At 52.1% G+C, this 19,735-nt stretch overlaps 1 protein-coding gene across 1 annotated transcript; it reads right to left on the bottom strand.

Annotated features, from left to right (window-relative positions):
- Positions 1 to 897: 897 nt before the first annotated feature.
- Positions 898 to 10,552, bottom strand: EEF2 (eukaryotic translation elongation factor 2). Its single transcript, XM_082652279.1, has 15 exons — positions 10,471 to 10,552; positions 9,248 to 9,462; positions 8,155 to 8,336; positions 7,852 to 8,063; positions 7,173 to 7,351; positions 6,973 to 7,078; positions 6,346 to 6,459; positions 5,959 to 6,097; positions 5,644 to 5,839; positions 4,747 to 5,005; positions 4,194 to 4,301; positions 3,031 to 3,384; positions 2,611 to 2,793; positions 2,396 to 2,528; positions 898 to 1,625 (listed from the first exon to the last, which is right to left on the bottom strand). Exons 1-15 carry the CDS (start codon positions 10,471 to 10,473, stop codon positions 1,432 to 1,434), a joined length of 2,577 nt encoding a protein of 858 aa, XP_082508405.1. The 5' UTR covers positions 10,474 to 10,552; the 3' UTR covers positions 898 to 1,431.
- Between the last annotated feature and the right edge of the window lie 9,183 nt (positions 10,553 to 19,735).

Genomic DNA, 19,735 nt, shown 5'->3' with positions numbered 1-19,735 from the left:
GTTAAAGAGGGGTGACGGGTTTTAGGAAGACCATACAGTGCCATTTTCATCACTCCTTATCAAGGGTCCATAGTATCATCCTGACTTATCACTGATGTTGACCTTGGTCATCTGGCTCTAGGCAACGTTCATCAGGTTTCTACAGCTCTTTTCCTCCCCTTTCCATACCTTAACAAGACACATATTAGTGGAGGTATAGGTCTGGGCAGCCTGGGAGCACAATGGCCACCCTCCTGGCCTGGAACCCCACACCAGCACCTCATTGTCCCCATCCGCCTTCCTGAGGACAGGCATGTAGAGTGATAACCCACGCGTAACGTTACAAATCTTTAGGGTAAAGTTTGAATAGCCAAATCCAGAGAATCCTACAAAGGAATCCTTGCTGTTTGTTCAAAGAGCGGCTCCTAGCATGAAAGTTAGACTGAGGCTCCTCCCACAACCCAGGCACAAGTCAGCCCCCAGGGTGCTAGTCAGCACTGCAGTAACCACAGGGAAGTTTTGATGGGACAAAGCTGAGCACATGGGCAATTTTCCCAGCCTGCACTGACTGCTAAGACAGCACCAGCGTCATCAGACTATGGAAATATGTTTACAGCTAAAAGTAACGGTCCTGGGCTTGCACTACCCCCATTTCAAATGCTCAGTAGACACATGAGGCCAGTGGCTGCCCCTGCAAACAGCACAGATGTAGGACAGTTCCACCAGCTGGCCCCACGTGACAGGTGGACAACTGGACTCGCCTGGATCACGTGAAGTCTCACGGACCTCTGCCTCAGCCCTGGACATTTGGAGGTGATACTGAACACTGTGTATTGGAGCGTAAACAATGGCCTTGCTCACCGGCACAGGGAGTCCATTCTAGCCTGAGCGGATGGAGAAAGACCATGGACACGCATGCACAATCACCACCATATCAAATTTATTATTCCAATGGCACTAATACAGCTGGAGGTGCTCATGGTGACACTGCACAGGATTTCCTGCCTTCTACTAGCTTCTGTCCAAAGAGAACATCTACCCGCCTGTTCCTTCCCCCTTTCCGGAGGAAAATCCACTGCAGGCCATTTACCCAAATAAACCTCTTAATGCGTTTATTTTTAACTTTTTTTGGACATGTGAATTTCCCTCTTAACAAAAAAGCTTTGGGTGTCCCATCTCCTCCCCCATCCCTACCGGCCAGATAAGTCCATGCCGTGAGGGCACTTCTGTTGCGTCTGAAATCTAGAAATAAATATCGAAAGAAACGGCATCAAGTGTTCATGTTGAGCGATGGCACGGAGTGGGCCCCAGAAACTTGTCAGGCAGAGCGTTACTGGGTCTGGACAGCCTCAAGGTGTCGTGGAGAATGTGGGGCTGTTGCTGTGGTCACCTGTCCCTGGGTGCAGGGGCTGCGCCCGAGTCCCACCAGGCAGCGGGCTGCGGGGAGGCTGCCTACAACTTGTCCAGGAAGTTGTCCAGGGCCGGGATGCCTTCCTTCAGGCCTTTGCGCTTGCGCGTCTCTGCCACCACCTGGCTGGGGCGGCTGGTGCTGTCGAAGGGGTCACCGGGCAGGATCTGCCAGTGGTCGAACACACACTGGGGAAAGGCCTGGCCGCCCGTGTTGGACCTCAGGTCAGCGGTGAAGCCTGTAGGAGGCACAGAAACGGCGCTCACCGGGCAGCCCAGGCAGCCTCACGGCTCCCTGGCGGAGGCCAGGAGGGGAAGGTGGGAACACAGGCCCACACCACACCAGAAGATCACTGAGTCTGGACTACCTGGCTCATGTCAGATGTCAGGCCCATTATCCTATCCCTCACCCAAAGGCTCCCTCAAAGGCTACTGATTAATAAGTGGGGCAAGGCTGGCCCTTCCTGGGCCTCTGGTCTCCACCTGCTCCTTCTCAGGATGAACCAGGGGCTCCAGCACAGCTTCTCTGCAGGCTTTGCTCTTAGATTTACAGGCCCAAGGACCTTCCCCCTAATTCAACAGTCCAGAGGCCCAAATGAGAAACAGGCACCTCCTCCTCCACAACTGCGATGCAGAAAGCAACAGCTCCCATCAGACCCACCCTGTGCCATGCACAACAAGAAAGAACTGGGCCCCTGGGACTTCCCTTGGTGGCGCAGTGGTTAAGACTCTGCACTCCCAATGCAGCGGGCCCAGGTTCAATCCCTGGTCAGGGAACTAGAGAGCCCACATGAATGCCACAACTACGAGTTCGCATGCCACAACTAAGGAGCCCGTGAGCTACAACTAAGGAGCAAGCCTACCGCAACTAAGATCCAGCACGACCAAATAAATAATAAAAAAAAAAGAAAAGAAATGCATCCCGTCCTAGACCAGATAGGCTGAATGTCTGCTGGGCTCCACCCCAAAGGCAGCAGGCATCTGAGGACCACACCAGACTGGCACTTACCAAAGGACTCATTGACAGGCAGGTAGGCCTTCACAACAAACATGGGGGTGCCGGCCACCTGGGTCTCCTCAAAGACGTGGCCCCGCTTCCTGTTCAGCACACCGTAGATACCACCAACCACTTGTTCTGGACACTGTCAGGCAAAGAAGGGCTATTAGCAGCTGTTGGGCAGGGTGGGACCGGGAGCAGCAGCTGGGGGGGCCAGGCCTCCCCACCTGGATCTCCACAAGGTAGATGGGCTCCATGAGCCGGGGCTGGGCAGTCAGCACGCTGGCGTACAGGCAGCGCCGGGCCGTGGGGATGATCTGGCCGCCACCGCGGTGAATGGCGTCCGCGTGCAGTGTCACATCGTGGACGTCGAAGCGCACGCCCCGCATGTTCTCCTCACACAGCGCCCCCTATGGAGGAAGGGGAACACCATCAAGAAACCGCTTCTATTGCAGCTCCTGAGAACAGGTCAGCCAGAAGTGTCTGTGCCAGCTCCTCTAGGTCTCACCGACAGGGACCATCTCAGCCTCCCTAGGGTCCCCTTCCCAGGAGGCAGGACCACAGCCCCACCCTGCCAACAGGGCAACAAGGACAGGAGGACGCCCCAGTGACAAACCCACCAGAGCTGTGCCTGAGCAGCCCCTCACCTCCTTGGTGGCCCACTGGAAGCCGGCCACCACACTGTCCTTGATCTCGTTGAGGTACTGCACGCCCTTGGTGATGTCAGTGAGGATGTTGGGGCCGGTGCCATCAGGGCCAAAGCACCAGATCTTGCGGGCCTCGGCCACGTCCCACTCGTACTTCTCAGCTAGGTAGCGGGCCCGCTGCTTGAGCTCCTGGCGGGAAGACACCTCGCCCTTGTCGATGTCCTCGGCCAGGCCGTCGGGGAAGGGCCGTGCCTTCATGTACAGCCTGTTGTGCTTATTGGGGGACTTGGACAGGCAGAGCACGTTAGACTCCTCACTGACGGTCTCTCGGTACGAGACAACTGGGTCGGATTTCTGCAAAAGGAGCATGCAGGTCAGGTCAGGTCTGCCACAGGAACCAGACACCTGAGAGGCATCTTAACAGACGGTCTTCCTAATAACGAGGCCCACTTAACAGTGGCAGTGGCACAGAAAACAGAGCGAGTTTGATCTGGCGGCACAGAGCCATGCACGTCTTCTGTGTAAACATGAGGTGTGCAGGTACTCCCTTGTAGAAGGAAGCCCGCTGCCAAGAGGGCTGGTGAAACAGTGAAACTCCACATATGCGGTATTAACTGGGAAAAAAAATCTCAAAAGATACAAGTGCTAGGCCTAACCCCACACCCCAGCATATTAGTTTTCTAATATAGAGAATAATGGGGAAAAGCCGTCACCGTACCTGAAAAAAGAAAATTTCATTCCTATAAGTAGAGAAACAAAAAGACAGAAGCTTAACAAAGAGAACCACACGTAAAGAAACCCAAATCCACGTCTGAGACCAGACACAGATCTGCGCTCAGTTCTGTGGGGAAAAAAAAGGAGAATGGAAACCAGAACGCACCAGCTGGGCGTGGGGCCGGCTACATAAGCCTCAGTGTCTGCACTTCCCAAGAGCTTTTTAAAAAATTTGTTAAGAAGCAGACCGCTCACACTCCAGCCTTGCCAACGCATCTAAGCTGGTGTCACGACAGCACATATCAGCTGGCAGTAACAGATGGAAAGACAGAGAATTGAGTGGCCCAGTCAATGGGCCCCTCAGAGCCCAGCCTGGACCCAGGGCCCTGCCTTGCCCTCCGTCCTGAGGACAGCGGGCCTCCAGCCACCAGAGCAGCGCCAGGCCTCACCTTGATAGGAATGCAGGCGTGGTCCTCCTCCAGGTCCTTGAGGCAGATCTCCAGATGCAGCTCCCCGGCACCCGCAATAATGTGCTCCCCGGACTCCTCAATGATGCACTGAAAAGGGCCACGTGTCAGCCTGAGCACAGAGCCCGGGACAAATGCGGGAAACCCAAGGGATTCTAGGGACAGGTAGAAAGCGGGCTCCAAGCTTTCCTCCAGATGGAAAAGGCAGACTCCCAAAATGGGGTTTTGGGGGGAAGACAGCAGGATCCTCTTTACTTGTTTTCAACATTAACCTTCTGTAAGGACCCTCCGTGCACAACCAGCCTGTAAAGACCCAAGCAGCCTACGAAAGAAATCGGGTTCCTGGGTGGAAAACCACCATTTAAATTAAGGGCAGCACCTCTACCAGGGCAGGTGTAGCCAGCACAGCTGGTTTTCTCAACACGGAATCTCTACTTGTGTGAGAAGCCAGCGGAATCTTTCGGCTCAGCCACACGACATAAGCCAACAAACCACCACTGCCGCAGGTATCCGCCTCCAGCCGGGGCCCACCCACCTGCACCATGGGGTCCGACTTGGCCAGCCGCTTCAGGCCTTCCACCAGCTTGGGCAGGTCGGCCGGGTTCTTGGCCTCCACAGCCACCCTGACGACAGGGCTCACGCTGAACTTCATCACCCGCATGTTGTGGGCATGCTCGAAGGTGGTGATGGTGCCTGTCTTCACCAGGAACTGGTCCACGCCCACCAGGCCCACGATGTTGCCACAAGGCACGTCCTCGATGGGCTCGACGTAGCGGCCCATCATCAGGATTGTCCTGGGGGAGACATAAAAGGCCACAATGCATCGGCACTGGGGTGGCAGATCCCCAAATGACCAAAGACAAGCCTCCTTTGTCTTGAAGCCTGCGGCTGTCTTCCTGTCTGAAGGGGCAGTGCCATCCCACCCTGGGCCAAGCTCTGAATTTATCTTGCGACCCAGGTCTCAATGACAGTTTTGGCTCCTGCACACCAGGACAGAGCCACCTGCTCACTAACACGTGCACTGTGCAGGACTCTGCACCCTGACCCAGGCCAGACATGCGTGCCACAGGGAAACCGGCGGCACTCGCAGGTCGCAATACAGTCAGGGCCCCAAGGAACTAGCAGGAATGGAGGCTCTTCCCACTACCCACACCTGGACTGGGTGGCCACCCGCCACATGACATCTCTAGGGTCAGAGCCTATTCTCTGGGTATTTTAAAATGTATGCTGCCGCCATAATTTCAGCCTAACTGCTTCCCAACTCCGGGCTGTGTCTCACTGTGAATCCCTAGTGGGGAGAAGGAGACACTATTTCCTGGTGGGCCTCCCCTGGCCAAGTCTACATTCAGATAACCCTCACCCTTCCCCCTTCACTGGCTTGAGGGACGAAAGGGAGGCTGCTAGGCACCCTCTGCCTCACGGAGCACCTCACCTCTGGATTGGCTTCAGGTATAGGTCTTCCTTCTTCCCAGGCGTATAGTTGGGCCCCATGATCCTGACCTTCAGGCCGGTGGACACCAGCCCTGAGAAGACCCGGCCGAAGGCATAGAACCGACCTTTGTCAGAGGTCGGCACCATTTTGGAAATGTACATCATAAGAGGGCCTTTGGGGTCACAGCTTTTAATGCCTGAGGAGAGAGAAAGGAACCCCCCACAGGGGAAACTGATTCCCTGGCAGCTCAGCTTTCCAGAATTCTGCAGCTCTGCCCAGCGTTCTAATCCCAAGATGCAGGCACACCCCACGTACCCATGGCGGCCTCGTCGTCTGGGGGCCCCTCGTACAGGAGCTCACAGCGGTACTTCTGGGCCGTCACAGGGGAGGGCAGGTGGATGGTAATCATCTGCAGCAGGGCATCCCCGGCAGGTAGCCAGCGGCGCATCACTGCCTAAAGTAGGGGATGTGAAAGAGGGACAAAAAAAATGACTTGAGAAAGAATCTAGAAGAACAGTGTAAAACAGCTGATGTCTCCTACCCATCCCTGCTGGTGACAGAGCTCCTGCTGGTGATACTTCTAATATAAGCCTGGGCCCAGCATGGAGCCCTGACTGAGACCCTTACAGCCAGCTGTCTGATTACCTGAGAAAATGGCACTCAAGCTGGGATGGGGACTCACAGGATGGCCGCTCCACTCACCTTCAGAAGTGGTTTGCCTTCTTTGTCTTTATCTTCACTGTCCAACTTGATGTCCAGTTTTTCAATCAGTTTTGCCGTCTCCTCTTTCTTGAAATTCATGATTGCATCAAACACCTGACACCCAAGAGACATGGCAAAGTGGGTTTGGGAACATACTGGAAGCCTGAAGCTACCTGCTTCCTGCTCTGGAGCTTTAAAGGCCATCTTCACTTACCGCCAAAGGCCTGACCCAATTAAGCAAATCACGGGGACACTTCTCGACAGATTGTTAAAAGAAAAAAAAAACCCTTCCTATTTTCAGATATTGAGCATACACTCACTAAACTCACAGGCTTGCAAACCCTAGACCCTCCTACCTCATCTCACCTGCTGCCCAGTCAGGGAGGCTGATGGTCCCCCTGATGATGAAGCCCAGGGGGCAGGGAGACTTCCCTGTCAGGGTGGAACCCTGAGGGCGTTCTGACCTCATGCTGCCTCATCCTTGTCCCAGGAGCTGCCTCTGCAGCCTGGCCCTGCCTTGCCCCACGGCATCTTGCTACTGGCTGCAGCAGGTTGGGTACCAGATTCTCAGGGAACCCAAGGACAGCCCTAGGGACGCCTACCTATATCAAGCACACGCCAGCTCACCTTAAAGATGGGGTCCAGGATGAGCTGGCAGAATGTCCGTGGCAGCTTCTTGCCATCTGGGCTGTTGGCTGACTTGCTGAATTTGCCGTTGGCTGGATCAAAGTACCTGTCAGACAAGACTCAACCCAAGTTAGGGGAATCTGGGGGGATGCAGGTGTGAAGGACCCCACAGACACTTGGGCTGTGTCTCCAGCACTCACCGGTCTCCCCATAGCTTCTTCATCATGTCCTCCACCTTCTTGGCCCGCTCGGCAGGCCCCAGCTGACCCTCACCCTTGGCAGCAAACTTGGCCACGTACATCTCTGCAAACTGCTTCAGAGTGAAGGCCCAGCCGTGGAGACCAGACCCGAAGCCAACAGTACCGAGGACAGGGTCAATCTGAGAGAGCAGGAGAAAGCTGTGAGTTGGGACAGTTGGACACAAACCACATCAATGAAGCCCCCAAGCACCCCGGCCCTCAGACACTGGATTTCTTCAACAGTCGTCAGGTCAAAGTGAAGAAATTTTAGTCATCATGTACAGGGTGCCCAGCTCTGCCCCCATCACGACAGGGTGTGCGATGATGCCACAGGCACTGCCCCATGCCCCTCTGTTAGCAGGCTGAGCTGCTACCCCACAGCCTCCACCGAAGTCCAGCCTTCTTGCCATTCCAAGGTTCCTGGCAACCTCACCTTCCAACCTCCCAAGAATCCCCAGGAGGCCATGGCTTCACAACAGTGGTTTCCCAAGGGCAGCCCTGAAGGAGAAAACCACAACCCTTCCAATCTGCATGAGGAATGCTGCCCACCCAGTGGGAGAAGCGGGAGGGGGTACTAGGAACACAGCAGGAGACGGCGATCCGCCAAGGGACCCCGACTTCAGCAGTCAGGCAATCTTACCATGATGTTGCCCATGGGGCCGCTCTCGCCCTCCCCGTAGGTGGAAATGATGACGTTGACATTCTCCACGATGCGCTGGAAGGTCTGGTAGAGCTCCTCGGGCTCCAGCTGCAGCTCAAGCAGGGCCCGGTCCATCTTGTTCATCATCAGCACAGGCTTGATGCGCTCGGCAATGGCCTGGCGCAGCACCGTCTCTGTCTGCACGCACACGCCTGTGGACCAGCAGGGGATGAGGCGTCTCCGTCGGCCAAAGAGGGGACAGCCCCAGGTTCCCCGCCATCCGTGGGGAAGCCTGCTGCTTACCCGACACGCAGTCCACCACCACCAAGGCACCATCGGTGACACGGAGGGCGGCTGTCACCTCTGAGGAGAAGTCCACGTGCCCAGGGGAGTCAATGAGGTTGATGAGGAAGCCAGAGCCATCCTTGCTCTGCTTGATGAAGTTCAAGTCATTCTCTGAGAGCTCGTAGAAGAGGGAAATGGCCCTGAGAGATTGCGACAGGTTACCCGGATGGAGGCACACCTCAGCCTGGCTCCTAACCTGTTTCCCACTAGCCCTGTGGTCCACCAGGTTCCTGCCCACGGGAGTCAGGGTGGATGCTCTTGATCCTGAAGTGAGGCTGTAATCCAGTAAAAAGCCAGACAGATGCTGCAACCTGTCTCCTCCCCCTGCATTACTCATCCCTAGAGATGAACTGCAGACTTCCCACACAAGAGCTATCCTATCCAGGGACATTTACCTCTGCAGCACCCTCTGCCGGGAACCACCACCTCCCTGGTACAGGTGCAATGGTACCAGAGTCCACCTGGTTCCTCTCAGGCTCAACACACCTGATTCCAAAGAGCTGCTACACAATCAGGCAAGATCCAGAAACCCCAAAGACTACCTTTCACCCTTCCCTCCCCAGCTGAAACGAGTCTCAGAGCCAATGACCAAGGAGATGTTACCAGATGAAAACAACTGTTGTTACAGCCTCTTTTTTTTCTTTTTTTTTGCGGGGGAGGGGAGTTTTCTCACCCTCTTAACATCTGGGGCCAGAAAACTCACAGGGAGCCACCATAGGTAAGGCAAGACCTTTACCAGCATCCTTGGATGCCAGCAGCACCCACCCAGACTTCTCCAGACAATGCCAAGAGCCCCTCGGCCCCCCTCCTCTCCAAATCCCCTTAATACCACCCATCACTGTGCCTCTCCCACAGGAGACAAAGCTTCCCATCTCACTAGCTGAAGCCCCATTGTCTCTCACAGTCCAAAAACCCAGCCCCAATGTGCTCATCTCCCCAGAAACCTGTCAGGAAAGGGTTGGCTACTGTCTGTCCTCCCTACCCACCGCCCAAGGACTCAGAGTAAGCACCTCCCCCCTCCCTGTCCAGAGGGTGCCAAGGCTTTGCTCACGTCGACTTGATGGTGATGCAACGCTCCTGCTCGTCCTTCCGGGTGTCAGTGAAGCGGGTCTCCCCAGCCCGGGCGGAGGCTATGATACCCGCCTTGCACACCAGGGAATCCGTCAGAGTGGACTTGCCATGGTCCACGTGGGCGATGACGGACATGTTTCGGATGTTGGCCTTCTTGTCCATGATGGCCCGGATCTGGTCTACTGTGAAGTTCACCTGGGCGGGGGGGAGCGGGGGGACGACTCAGGATGGCCCGGCACTCCAGGAATGAGGCTTGGCACTGAGACCTTGATCAATAGAGACTGCTAGGCCATGGCCAGAGGGAGCTGGTCCTGGCGCTGCCTCAACTCCCACCCAGATCCCCCTTTCTCTGTTGACACCCCTTTAAAAGTGCAATTCACCCCGTCCCTGAAAAGCCAGACGCTGGTTGTCACAACCCAGAATGAGTACTGGGGAGTAAGTCTCAAAGAATGACAGCAGATTTCCTTTATAGTATATTGACGTATCTAGAGTCCAGCTGAAGTTCCCCCCACTGTGTTGCCACTGGTTATACCCCCAGCCTTCCCCCAACCAAAGGGCCTCTTTAAAATCCAAGGTCACCTCTCGCTGTGCAGGGTGGGGGTCAATCAGGTAGAGCCACACACCCTGCCCCTGATTCTTAAATATGCCACCCCCGGTCGGGTGGGAGGCTTGCGCAGCCCTAACAGGCACGAGCCTCCACCTCGTAGTTCTGGAATCAGGTGTTCACAACTGGGAGGTACAAGGAGGACCAAGGTTACACAACGTCAGAAGACGAGACGCTTCTAAAGGTCTTACTCTTCTCTCCTTTTGCCATTTCCTTGCCTCCCCCGGCTCCCGACAAAAAATCGGACTCAAACTCCCAGCCCACGGGTTACATAAGGCGGCTCCCCTCTCCCCGCTCGCACCGCGGCGCCCGCCATTACAGCGTCTGCCACATCATCATACCCCCCGCCCCGCCTCCGCCCCAGCTCCAGCCGGGCCCGGGGTCCTGGAGGCGGCGGCGCCCCCGGAAGCGGAGCTCGGCTAGCAGTGCATCGCGCAGACATGGCGGCAGCCGCTTCCCCAGCCCCGAGCCCGCCGGATCCGCCGCCGCCGCCATGTCTCCTCTCAGTCAGGGAGGCCACAGTTCTCCAGGCCTGGTAGGGCCGGCCCTACGGAGGCCCCGCCGCCGATTCAGGCCGCCCGTTGAACAGCGCTGCTCACCATGGTGGCGGATGGCGGTGGATTCTCCCAGGCAGATCCGAGTGTGACTAGCCGCGCCGAGGATGGCGGCGACGACGGCGGAAGAGAACGCTGACGTCAACACCCGAGCTTTTATAGGCCGACGCCGGTTGGGCGGGTCATCTGACCCCGCTTCTGGGGCGGGGCGAAGCGACGCCCCGCGCAGGCGCATGGACGGCCTCCCACAGGGTAACCCTTGTGCGTCGGCGCCGCTGCTCTAATATAGAGGGTCTGCGTTCCATACTTGGATTTTCCCTGGGGCGTGGTCCGCCCGGTGCAGGGTGCACGCCTCCCGGATGCAATGCTTAGGTGCAAAAAGCGAAGAGCCGTTTTAGCTGAGAATATTAACCATATCATAGCAACTACATCAGTCTGCAAACTGCCAAGCACTCCTATTAAAAGCAGATTACAATATTAATAGGGTCTGTAGATTGCACCAAGGTTAATTTCCTCGGTTTGATGTTAGGTAAGATGACAGTACAGGGGTAAGAGTACTAAGGACCTCTCAGTACCATTTTTGCAACTACCTATTTACAAGAAAAAAAAAGCTTTTTTAAAGGCAGGTATTAATCACTCATTTATTCCACAAAGACAGATCGAGCGTCTACGATACCAGGCACTGCTATAGGTGTTGTGGATATAGCAGTGAACAAAACACCTTATTAGCTCCACCACTTTAAGTGTTCTTACAGTAGATACTCGTATTTTTCTATTCTTCAGTTTCCTTATCTGCACAATGGGGTCATCAGTACGACCTCACTGGGGGAGAGTAAAATTCACTAAGTATATGTACAGGGATTAGCGCCGTGCCTGACACAGTTCTCAATACACGTCAGCTATTTTTAATTAGCTATCATTACTATTAATAAAACACATTTCAGGTACTGGTTTGCCCTGTCGCAAGCACGGGGCTAAGCGCTTTTCTACATGCGCAATCTCATTTTCTACTTCATTTTCTCTCCAGGGGGAGGCGCAGGAAGACTATTTTGCATTTGTGTCCTAATATGACCCTAAGAAACAGCTGTATTTCAGATCTCTGGCTCAAGAGAACGAATTGGCATTCAATTCAGTATTTTTATTCTTGGTAAAGAGCCCAGCTCAATGCCTGGTACACAGTAGGCGCTCATAAGTATTTCTTGCACCAATTAATGATATTCTCATTAGCGTAAATAAACCCCTTTCTGTAAATCTTCCCCTAAATTCACTCTGTCAAAAAGAGGGGGACTGCAGTGCTTTCCCTGCGCTGGGAGAAGAGGAGATGTGCGTCTGTAAAAAGCCATGCAAGTTCGGATCTGGACTCTAAGCCTATGCACTCCTCTCTCCGCAAAGGCTTTGCGCGTTTTGCTTTGTAAAGCGCTATCACAGCCCTGATTTCGTTTAATCGAAGACTGCCGTCACTATCCCGCGTTTAACCCAGGGAGAAACTGAGGCAGGAAGGAGCTGCTCCAGAAATATCTACCGAACGACCGAGGATCGGAGCCGCAGAGTGGCAGGCAGCAGACGTCAATGCCCGAGCTCAATCCCGTATCTTTAACCTGCGCCTGTGTTCCTGACACGTTATGTTAATTTTACATGGCAAGCGCATGCGCCGTTGGGGGGACGCGATTTCAGCAGATGGGTATCCAGTTTCCCATTCTTAATAAATGATTTATCTTAATTTTTTTTTTTTTTGCGGTACGCGGGCCTCTCACTGTTGTGGGCTCTCCCGTTGCGGAGCACAGGCTCCGGACGCGCAGGCTCAGCGGCCATGGCTCACGGGCCCAGCCGCTCCGCGGCATGTGGGATCTTCCCGGACCGGGGCACGAACTCGCGTCCCCTGCATCGGCAGGCGGACTCTCAACCACTGCGCCACCAGGGAAGCCCCTATCTTAATTTTTTTAAAATGTTTAAGTGCACTCAGCACTAACTGTGTGCTGGGTTCCGTCTTAGGCACTTCACAGCACTTCCTTGCAAATTGGAACATTTCAGAGATTAAAAGCAAAAGTTTTCTCGTTAAGAGGGTTGAATTTGCTCCCAAGTGAATAGATTGCTTATTGAGAAATTTTAACTTAATGTAAATTAAAGAGGCCGGGGAGAGTTTAAGGGGAATGGGGAAATTTAAGACATTCCCTCCCCTCTGTAACCCTCCATGCAGAGGTGTTCCACCCCCAGCTGCAGAGATGGGGCCAGATGTTGGCAGGGGACAACTCCCCACCGCCATCCCCAGACCCAGAAGCCTGGGGAGGAGCAGGGCTTCAGCACAGCAAAAGCAGACAGCCAGGCTCAGGGTCTGCAGTAATAAATACAGCTGAGGGTAAAGGGCGGGGAAGAAGCACGAAGAAAAGCAACCGCTGCAGGAAAGCTCTGCTGCGCGTGCGCTCGCTGCGGCGCGGGGCGGACACGGAGGTACCGGCAGCGGCTCCTGCTGACCAGAGGCCGCCACTGCACGCCCCTTGCATCTGCCTTTTGATGCTGTTGAGCGTGTATTGGATACCCATCACTACCCTTTAAATCAATTAATTCACGAGACTTCCCCGGTGGCCCAGTGGGTTGGACTCCGTGCTCCCAATGCAGGGGAGCCGGGTTCGACCCCTGGTCACGGAGCTGGATCCCGCATGCACGCCACAACTAAGAGTCCACATGCTGCAACTAAAGATCCTGCATGCTGCAATGACGATCCCATGGGCCGCAACTAAGACCCAGTGCAGCCTAAATATCAAAATATAATAATAATAAACCAATTAATTCACGTAATCCTCCCCACACCCTGGGCTTTGTGTGGGCTCATTTATGCAGGAGCAAATTGAGGCTCAGAGAAGTTAAGTGATTTCCCCAAGGTCACACAGCTAATAAGGGCAGAACCAAGTGACTTAAAAAGGCATAGTTTAGTGGTCCACCCATACGCTGGAATATTACTCAGCCTTAAAAAGGAAGGAAATTCTTCTCTCTTTTTTTGGCACTTTTATTATTATTTTTTGAATTTTATTGTATTTATTTTTTTATACAACAGGTTCTTATTAGTTATCCATTTTATACATATTAGTGTATACATGTCAACCCCAATCTCCCAATTCATCCCACCCCCACCCCCACCCCCACCACTTTCCCCCGTTGGTGTCCATATGTTCGTTCTCTACATCTGTGTCACTATTTCTGCCCTGCAAACCAGTTCATCTGTACCATTTTTCTAGGTTCCACATATATGCGTTAATATACGGTATTTGTTTTTCTCTTTCTTAGTTCACTCTGTATGACAGTCTCTAGATCCATCCACGTCTCTACAAATAACCTAATTTCGTTCCAAAAAGGAAGGAAATTCTGACACAGGCTACAACATGGATAAAATGGTATGCTCAGTGAAATAAGCTGGACACAGAAGCACAAATATTGAGGAATTCCCTTGCGGTCCAGTGGTTAGGACTCTGTGCTTTCACCACTGAGGGCCCAGGTTTCATCCTTGGTCAGGGAACTAAGATCCCACAAGCTGCATGGTGTAGCCAAAAAAAAAAAGGACAAATATTGTATAATTCTACCTATATAAGGTCCCTACAGGAGTCAAAAGGGACAGAAAGTAAAGTGGTGGAGGCCAGGGTCAGGGGGAGCGGGAGTCAGTGTTTCATGGGGACAGAGTTTCCGTTTGGAAAAATGGAAAAGTCCTGGAGACAGATGGTGGGGATGGCTGCACAACAATGTGAGTGTACTTAATACAGTAAACTGTACACTCAAAAATGATTTAAAAGGTCAATTTTATGTTATGTATATTTTACCACAATTTAAAAGAAAAAATGCATGGTTTAGTCAGGGAGCAACTCTGCTCCACTATTACTTCCTAGATGGATTCCAGATTTGGTTGATCTGAAACCAAAAATCATGAGTTTAGATTCTGCCCTCGCTGCCTGTGTGAACTTGGGCAAGTTACATAATCTCTCTGAGCCTCAGGATCCTTCATGTAAAATGTTGAATAATAACAGAACCTATTCTATTATGGGACTCTTGCGAGACTTAAAGAAGTTAATATAAAGTACCTAGCACAGTGCCTGGCATACATTAAGCCCCGTTGAAGAGTTTGCTCCTGTTATGGGCTAAATTGTGCCCCTCCCTCAAACATATATATTAAAGTCTTAACCCCCCAGTACCTCAGAATGTAACTTTATTTAGAGACAGAGTTTTTATGTTTGTTTGGGGGGTTTTTTTGGCAGTACGCAGGCCTCTCACTGCTGTGGCCTCTCCCGTTGCAGAGCACAGGATCCGGACGCGCAGGCTCAGCGGCCATGGCTCACAGGCCCCACCACTCCTCAGCATGTAAAATCTTTCCGCACCGGGGCACGAACCCGCGTCCCCTGCATCGGCAGGCGCACTCTCATCCACTGCGCCACCAGGGAAGCCCTAGAGACAGGGTTTGAAAGCAGCAATTAAGTTAAAGTGAGGTCTTTAGGGTGGGCCCTAATTTAATATGACACCAGTCATATTGGTGAGATTGGGAAAAGACAGGCCCAGAGGGGAGACCACACAGGGACACAGGAAGAAGGCAGCCATCTGCAGGCCAAGGAGAGAGGCCTCAGCAGAAATCAAGCCTGCCGACACCTGGATCTGGGGCTTCTGACCTCCAGAACTGTGAGACAATAAATTTGATGTTTATTTACCCATTCTGTGGCATTTTGTTGTGGCCTCCCCAGCAAATTAAAACAGCCCCCATTGTGAGATAGAAACACCAGATTTTATATATTGCAACCATTCCTTCTAGGAGCATTTATTAGCACTTACTACCTGCTGCATTGAGGAGAGCGAGGTACTCTCCTCGGGCACAAAATTTAAGGGGGGGGAGCTCCAAAAAACTCAGTCCTGATGGTTTTTGTTTTTTTTTTTTTGACTGCACCACGAGGTATGTGGGGTCTTAGTTCCCCAACCAGGATAGAACGTGTGCTCCCTGTAGTGGAAGTGCAGAGTCTTAACCACTGGACTGACAGGGAAGTCCCCGATGATTATATTTTAGTATCACTTTTTAAACTTCAAATAAATGCAAAAAAAGTCCATGATGAGCAAAGCATCCAAATTTTAAAGAAAGATAGGACCAGGGACTTCCCTGGTGGCACAGTGGTTAAGAATCCGCCTGCCAATACAGGGGACACGGGTTCGAGCCCTGGTCTGGGAAGATATCACATGCCATGGAGCAACTAAACCTGTGCGCCTAGAGCCCATGCACCGCAACAAGAGAAGCCACCGCAATGAGAAGCCCACCCACCACGTTCGCGGCAACTAGAGAAAGCCCACGCAGCTACAAGGACCCCAAAAATAATTAATAATTATTAAAATAATTAATTAATTAATTAAAATAATTAATTAATTTTAAAAAGAAAGATAGGACCAGTATTATTGATTTCTCCTTTTCTCTCAGGGTCCAGGATAACTGCACACAGCTCAGGGTTAGGTAGTCCCACTACATGCTCTAGGGATGTTCTGTAGCATGGAATGTTCTGGAATAGCCTTAGGAAGGGGTGTACTGCTTCTCTGGATGGTTGAACAGCTGAGTTTAGGGAGGTCTGGTGGGGCTGCATGGTGGGAATGGGTGGGCCAGTGTTGGTTCCTAAGATCACTGAACTGTGCAGAGGTCTCACGGAGGAGACGGATTTGCTGGCCCTTTCAGAAGGTTCTCACTGTTCAGATCCAGTTTACAGAGGCTAAAACTGAGACTCTTAGAAGGTAAGTGAAGGTGGATCTGTTCCCGACTCCGCCTCCTGTGAGGGCTCCCAGCAGGTCCACAGGGACTCACTGAGAACCCTAGGCAAACTGTTTTGCATTTCTTTGCAAATCTGCCCCTGGGACCTCAGGCTGAGGGACTTTCCACCCGCCCCGCCCTTCCCCGCCTGCAAACACACCCATCAGTTTTGCAGTCCAGCTCAACCTTTTTGCTTGGAATTCCTCACATCCCTCCAGTCTCGGCACTCATTCGTCTAGCAAATGTTTTCCTGGGAGCCTGTCAGAGGAAAAAAAGAATCCCTGCCCTCGAGGAGCTGAACCTCTGGTGAAGGAAATAGTCAATCAAATATCTGCACAAATGGAAGCTTTCAAATTGTGCCAGGAAGGAGAAAGAGAAGAGGCAAAGGAGAGGATAGACTAGGGAGGGCTATGATCTAGCCTGGGGGATCCCAGAGGGCTGCCTGGAGGAGGTGATTCCTTAACTGTTACCTGAAAGATGACCAAAGTGGAGATGGCATTCCAGGGAGAGGGAGCAGCAGATACAAAGACCCTGAGGTGGGAGGCACAGTGAAGAAACAGTGTGACTCTGAGTGTAAACAGAGCAGAAGGGGTACTTCCCTGATGGTCCAGTGGTTAAGAGTCTGTGCTTCCACTACAGGGGGTGCGGGTTAGATCCCTGATCAGGGAACTAAGATCTGGCTTGCCGTGCAGCACCATCAGAAAAAAAAAAAAAAAAAAAAGCAGAGCGGGCAGCTTTAGCTGGACCAGTCAAGGCATGACTCTGAGACAAATGTTGGCTCATTTTTTCTAAAAGGGCCAAGTAGAAAACATTTTGGCTTTTCCGGCCACACGGTTTCGATCACAGCTACACAACTCTGCACGTAAGCAGCCAGAGATGACACATACTCAAATGGGCATGGCTGTGCTCCAATAAAACTTTATTTATGGGCTCTAAAATTTGAATTTCATACAATTTTCACATGACATGAACTATGATTCTTCTTTTGATTCCCCTCTGGGACTTCCCTGGTGGTGCAGTGGTTAAGAATCCGCCTGCCAATGCAGGGGACAGGGGTTCGATCCCTGCTCCGGGAAGATCCCACATGCCGCGGAGCAACTAAGCCTGTGCGCCGCAACTACTGAGCCTGCACTCTAGAGCCCGCGTGCCACAACTACTGAGCCCGTGTGCCACAACTACTGAAGCCCGCACGCCTAGAGCCTGTGCTCCACAGCAAGAGAAGCCACCGCAATGAGAAGCCCGCGCACCGCAACAGAGTAACCCCTGCTTGCCGCAACTAGAGAAAGCCTGCGCGCAGCAATGAAGACCCAACGCAGCCAAAAAAATAAATAAATAACAAATAACAAATAAATAATTTTTTTGAAAATGTAAAAACCATTCTTAGCTCACTGGGGCACACAAACAGGCAGTAGAGGGGGATACGGCCCCTGGGCCTTAGTTTCAGACCACCCCACCACCCTGTCCAGCTCTAGGAGAAGGGTGGCTCTATAATTTATCATCTAAATAAGAACACTTTACATTTGCAAAGTTGCGATTGAATTTTTTATATATATATATACATATGTATATATGTATGTATTCTTTTTCAGATTCTTTTCCACTACAGGTTATTATAAGATATTGCATATAATTCCCTGTGCTCTACAATAGGTCCTTATTGTTCATCTCTTTCGTATATAGTACTGTGTAACTGTTAATCTCAAACTCCTAATTTATCCCTCCCCTCCCCCTTTCCCCTTTGGTAACCATAAATTTGTTTTCTCAGTCTGAAGCTGTGATTGAAGTTTAACCAAAATACAGAAACGGCATAAATCAAACGTATAAAATCTGATGCCTTTCACAAAGTAAACACATGCCAGTAGCCAATATGAAAATCAAGATACAGAACGACCAGCCCTCAGAAACCCCAGAAATCCCCTGTGTCTCTTCCAGTCACTACCCAAAGATACCCAGCATCCTGTCTTCCAACAACACAAACTGGGGGGGGGGGGCTATTTTTGAATTTCATACACCTTGAATCATGCAGCATGGCCTTTTCTTGTTTTTAACTCTTATTCCTTATTTTTTTGGCTGTGTTGGGTCTTAGTTGCGGCATGCGGGATCTTTCATTGCAGCATGTGGGCTTCTCTCTAGTTGTGGTGTGTGGGCTCAGTAGTTACTGCACACGGGGCTTAGTTGCTCTGCGGCATGTGGGATCTTAGTTCCCTGACCAGGGATTGAACCCGTGTCCCCTGCATTGCAAGATGGATTCTTAACCACTGGACCACCAGGGAAGTCACAGCAGCATGGTCTCTTTTCAATCCAGCTTCTTGCAGTCAACATTCATACGAAGGTTTACCCATGTTGGGGATGACTGAACTTCACCTGTTCTCACTGCTCCATTCTCTTTCTGAGACCCTGGCACAATTTACTTATCCGTTTCACTGTTGGTGCGCATTTGGGTTGTTTCCAGCTGGGTCTGTTATGACTAATGCGGCTATGGAACATTCTAGCACGTGTCCTGGCAGCATTTCTGTTGGGTACATACATAGGAGTGGGAATGCTGAGTCATACACTGTGCCTGATTCCAGCTTGAGTGGATGTAGGCATTCACCAAACTGCAAATCAGGACGGGTTTGAAAGCAAAAGGGACACTAATTGATTTACACCAGAATGATGGTTGTAAACCAGGCTTATCCCAGGCCCCTGGGATGTGTGGTCCCCCAGGGTATAGGGGAGCATATGAGTGAAGAACCCCAATGAGCAGAACTCTGATACCTCCTGTGCCTGATGTAAGCCTCATTTGTAAAATGGAACGGGTAATCCTCACCCTCCAGCACAGGGTCACACCCAGGAGTGATTTTGCCCTCAGGGTACGCTGGGCCATGTCTGGGGACCTTGGTAATTATCACAGCTTGGGGGGGGGGCTCCTGGCATCAAGTGGGTGGGGGCCAGGGAGGCTGCTTCATACCACACAGTGCCCAGGACGGCCCCCCAGACAATGATCTGGCCACAATGTCCACAGTGCCAAGGTTGAGAAAAACCCTATATGTGATTATTTACAACATGGTCTAAATTTTTCGAGTGCAGATAGTATTCATTCATCCAACACATACTTAGCACCTCCTGTCTTCCTGACATTGAGTGAGGTTCTGGGGACACAGAACAAGCATCCCTGTCCTGGGGGGCTTATAGTTTAGTGAGAGATGGCAGGGAGGACAGTAAATAAGTATGTGATATGTCAGATGGTGAGAAGTGCCATGGAGAGAAGTGAAATAGCATTAGGGAACGCTGTACTGGGGGCGGATGGTAGCAAACACTTTACATGCATAAGGAGATATCAGAGCAGAGCCCTGAAGAAGATCAGGGAGGGGGCAATTGTGGGTGTCTGGGGGAAGGGCATTCCAGGTGGGAGAAACAGCTTGCGCAAAGGCCCTGGGGCAGCACCATGCTTGGCATATTGAAGGAACAGCTAGGAGTTGACTGAAGCAGAGTGAGTGAAGGGGAGAGAGAGAGGAGAGAGGTGAAGATGGGGGGTAGGCAGGGCCTTGTGGTTCACAGGGAAGATTTGGG

This window comes from Grampus griseus, assembly GCF_964374135.1.
Source record: "Grampus griseus genome assembly, chromosome: 3".
NCBI classification, from domain to species: Eukaryota; Metazoa; Chordata; class Mammalia; order Artiodactyla; family Delphinidae; genus Grampus; species Grampus griseus.
Note: the sequence above shows the minus strand (reverse complement) of the source record. Positions and strands in the feature narration are given on the sequence as shown.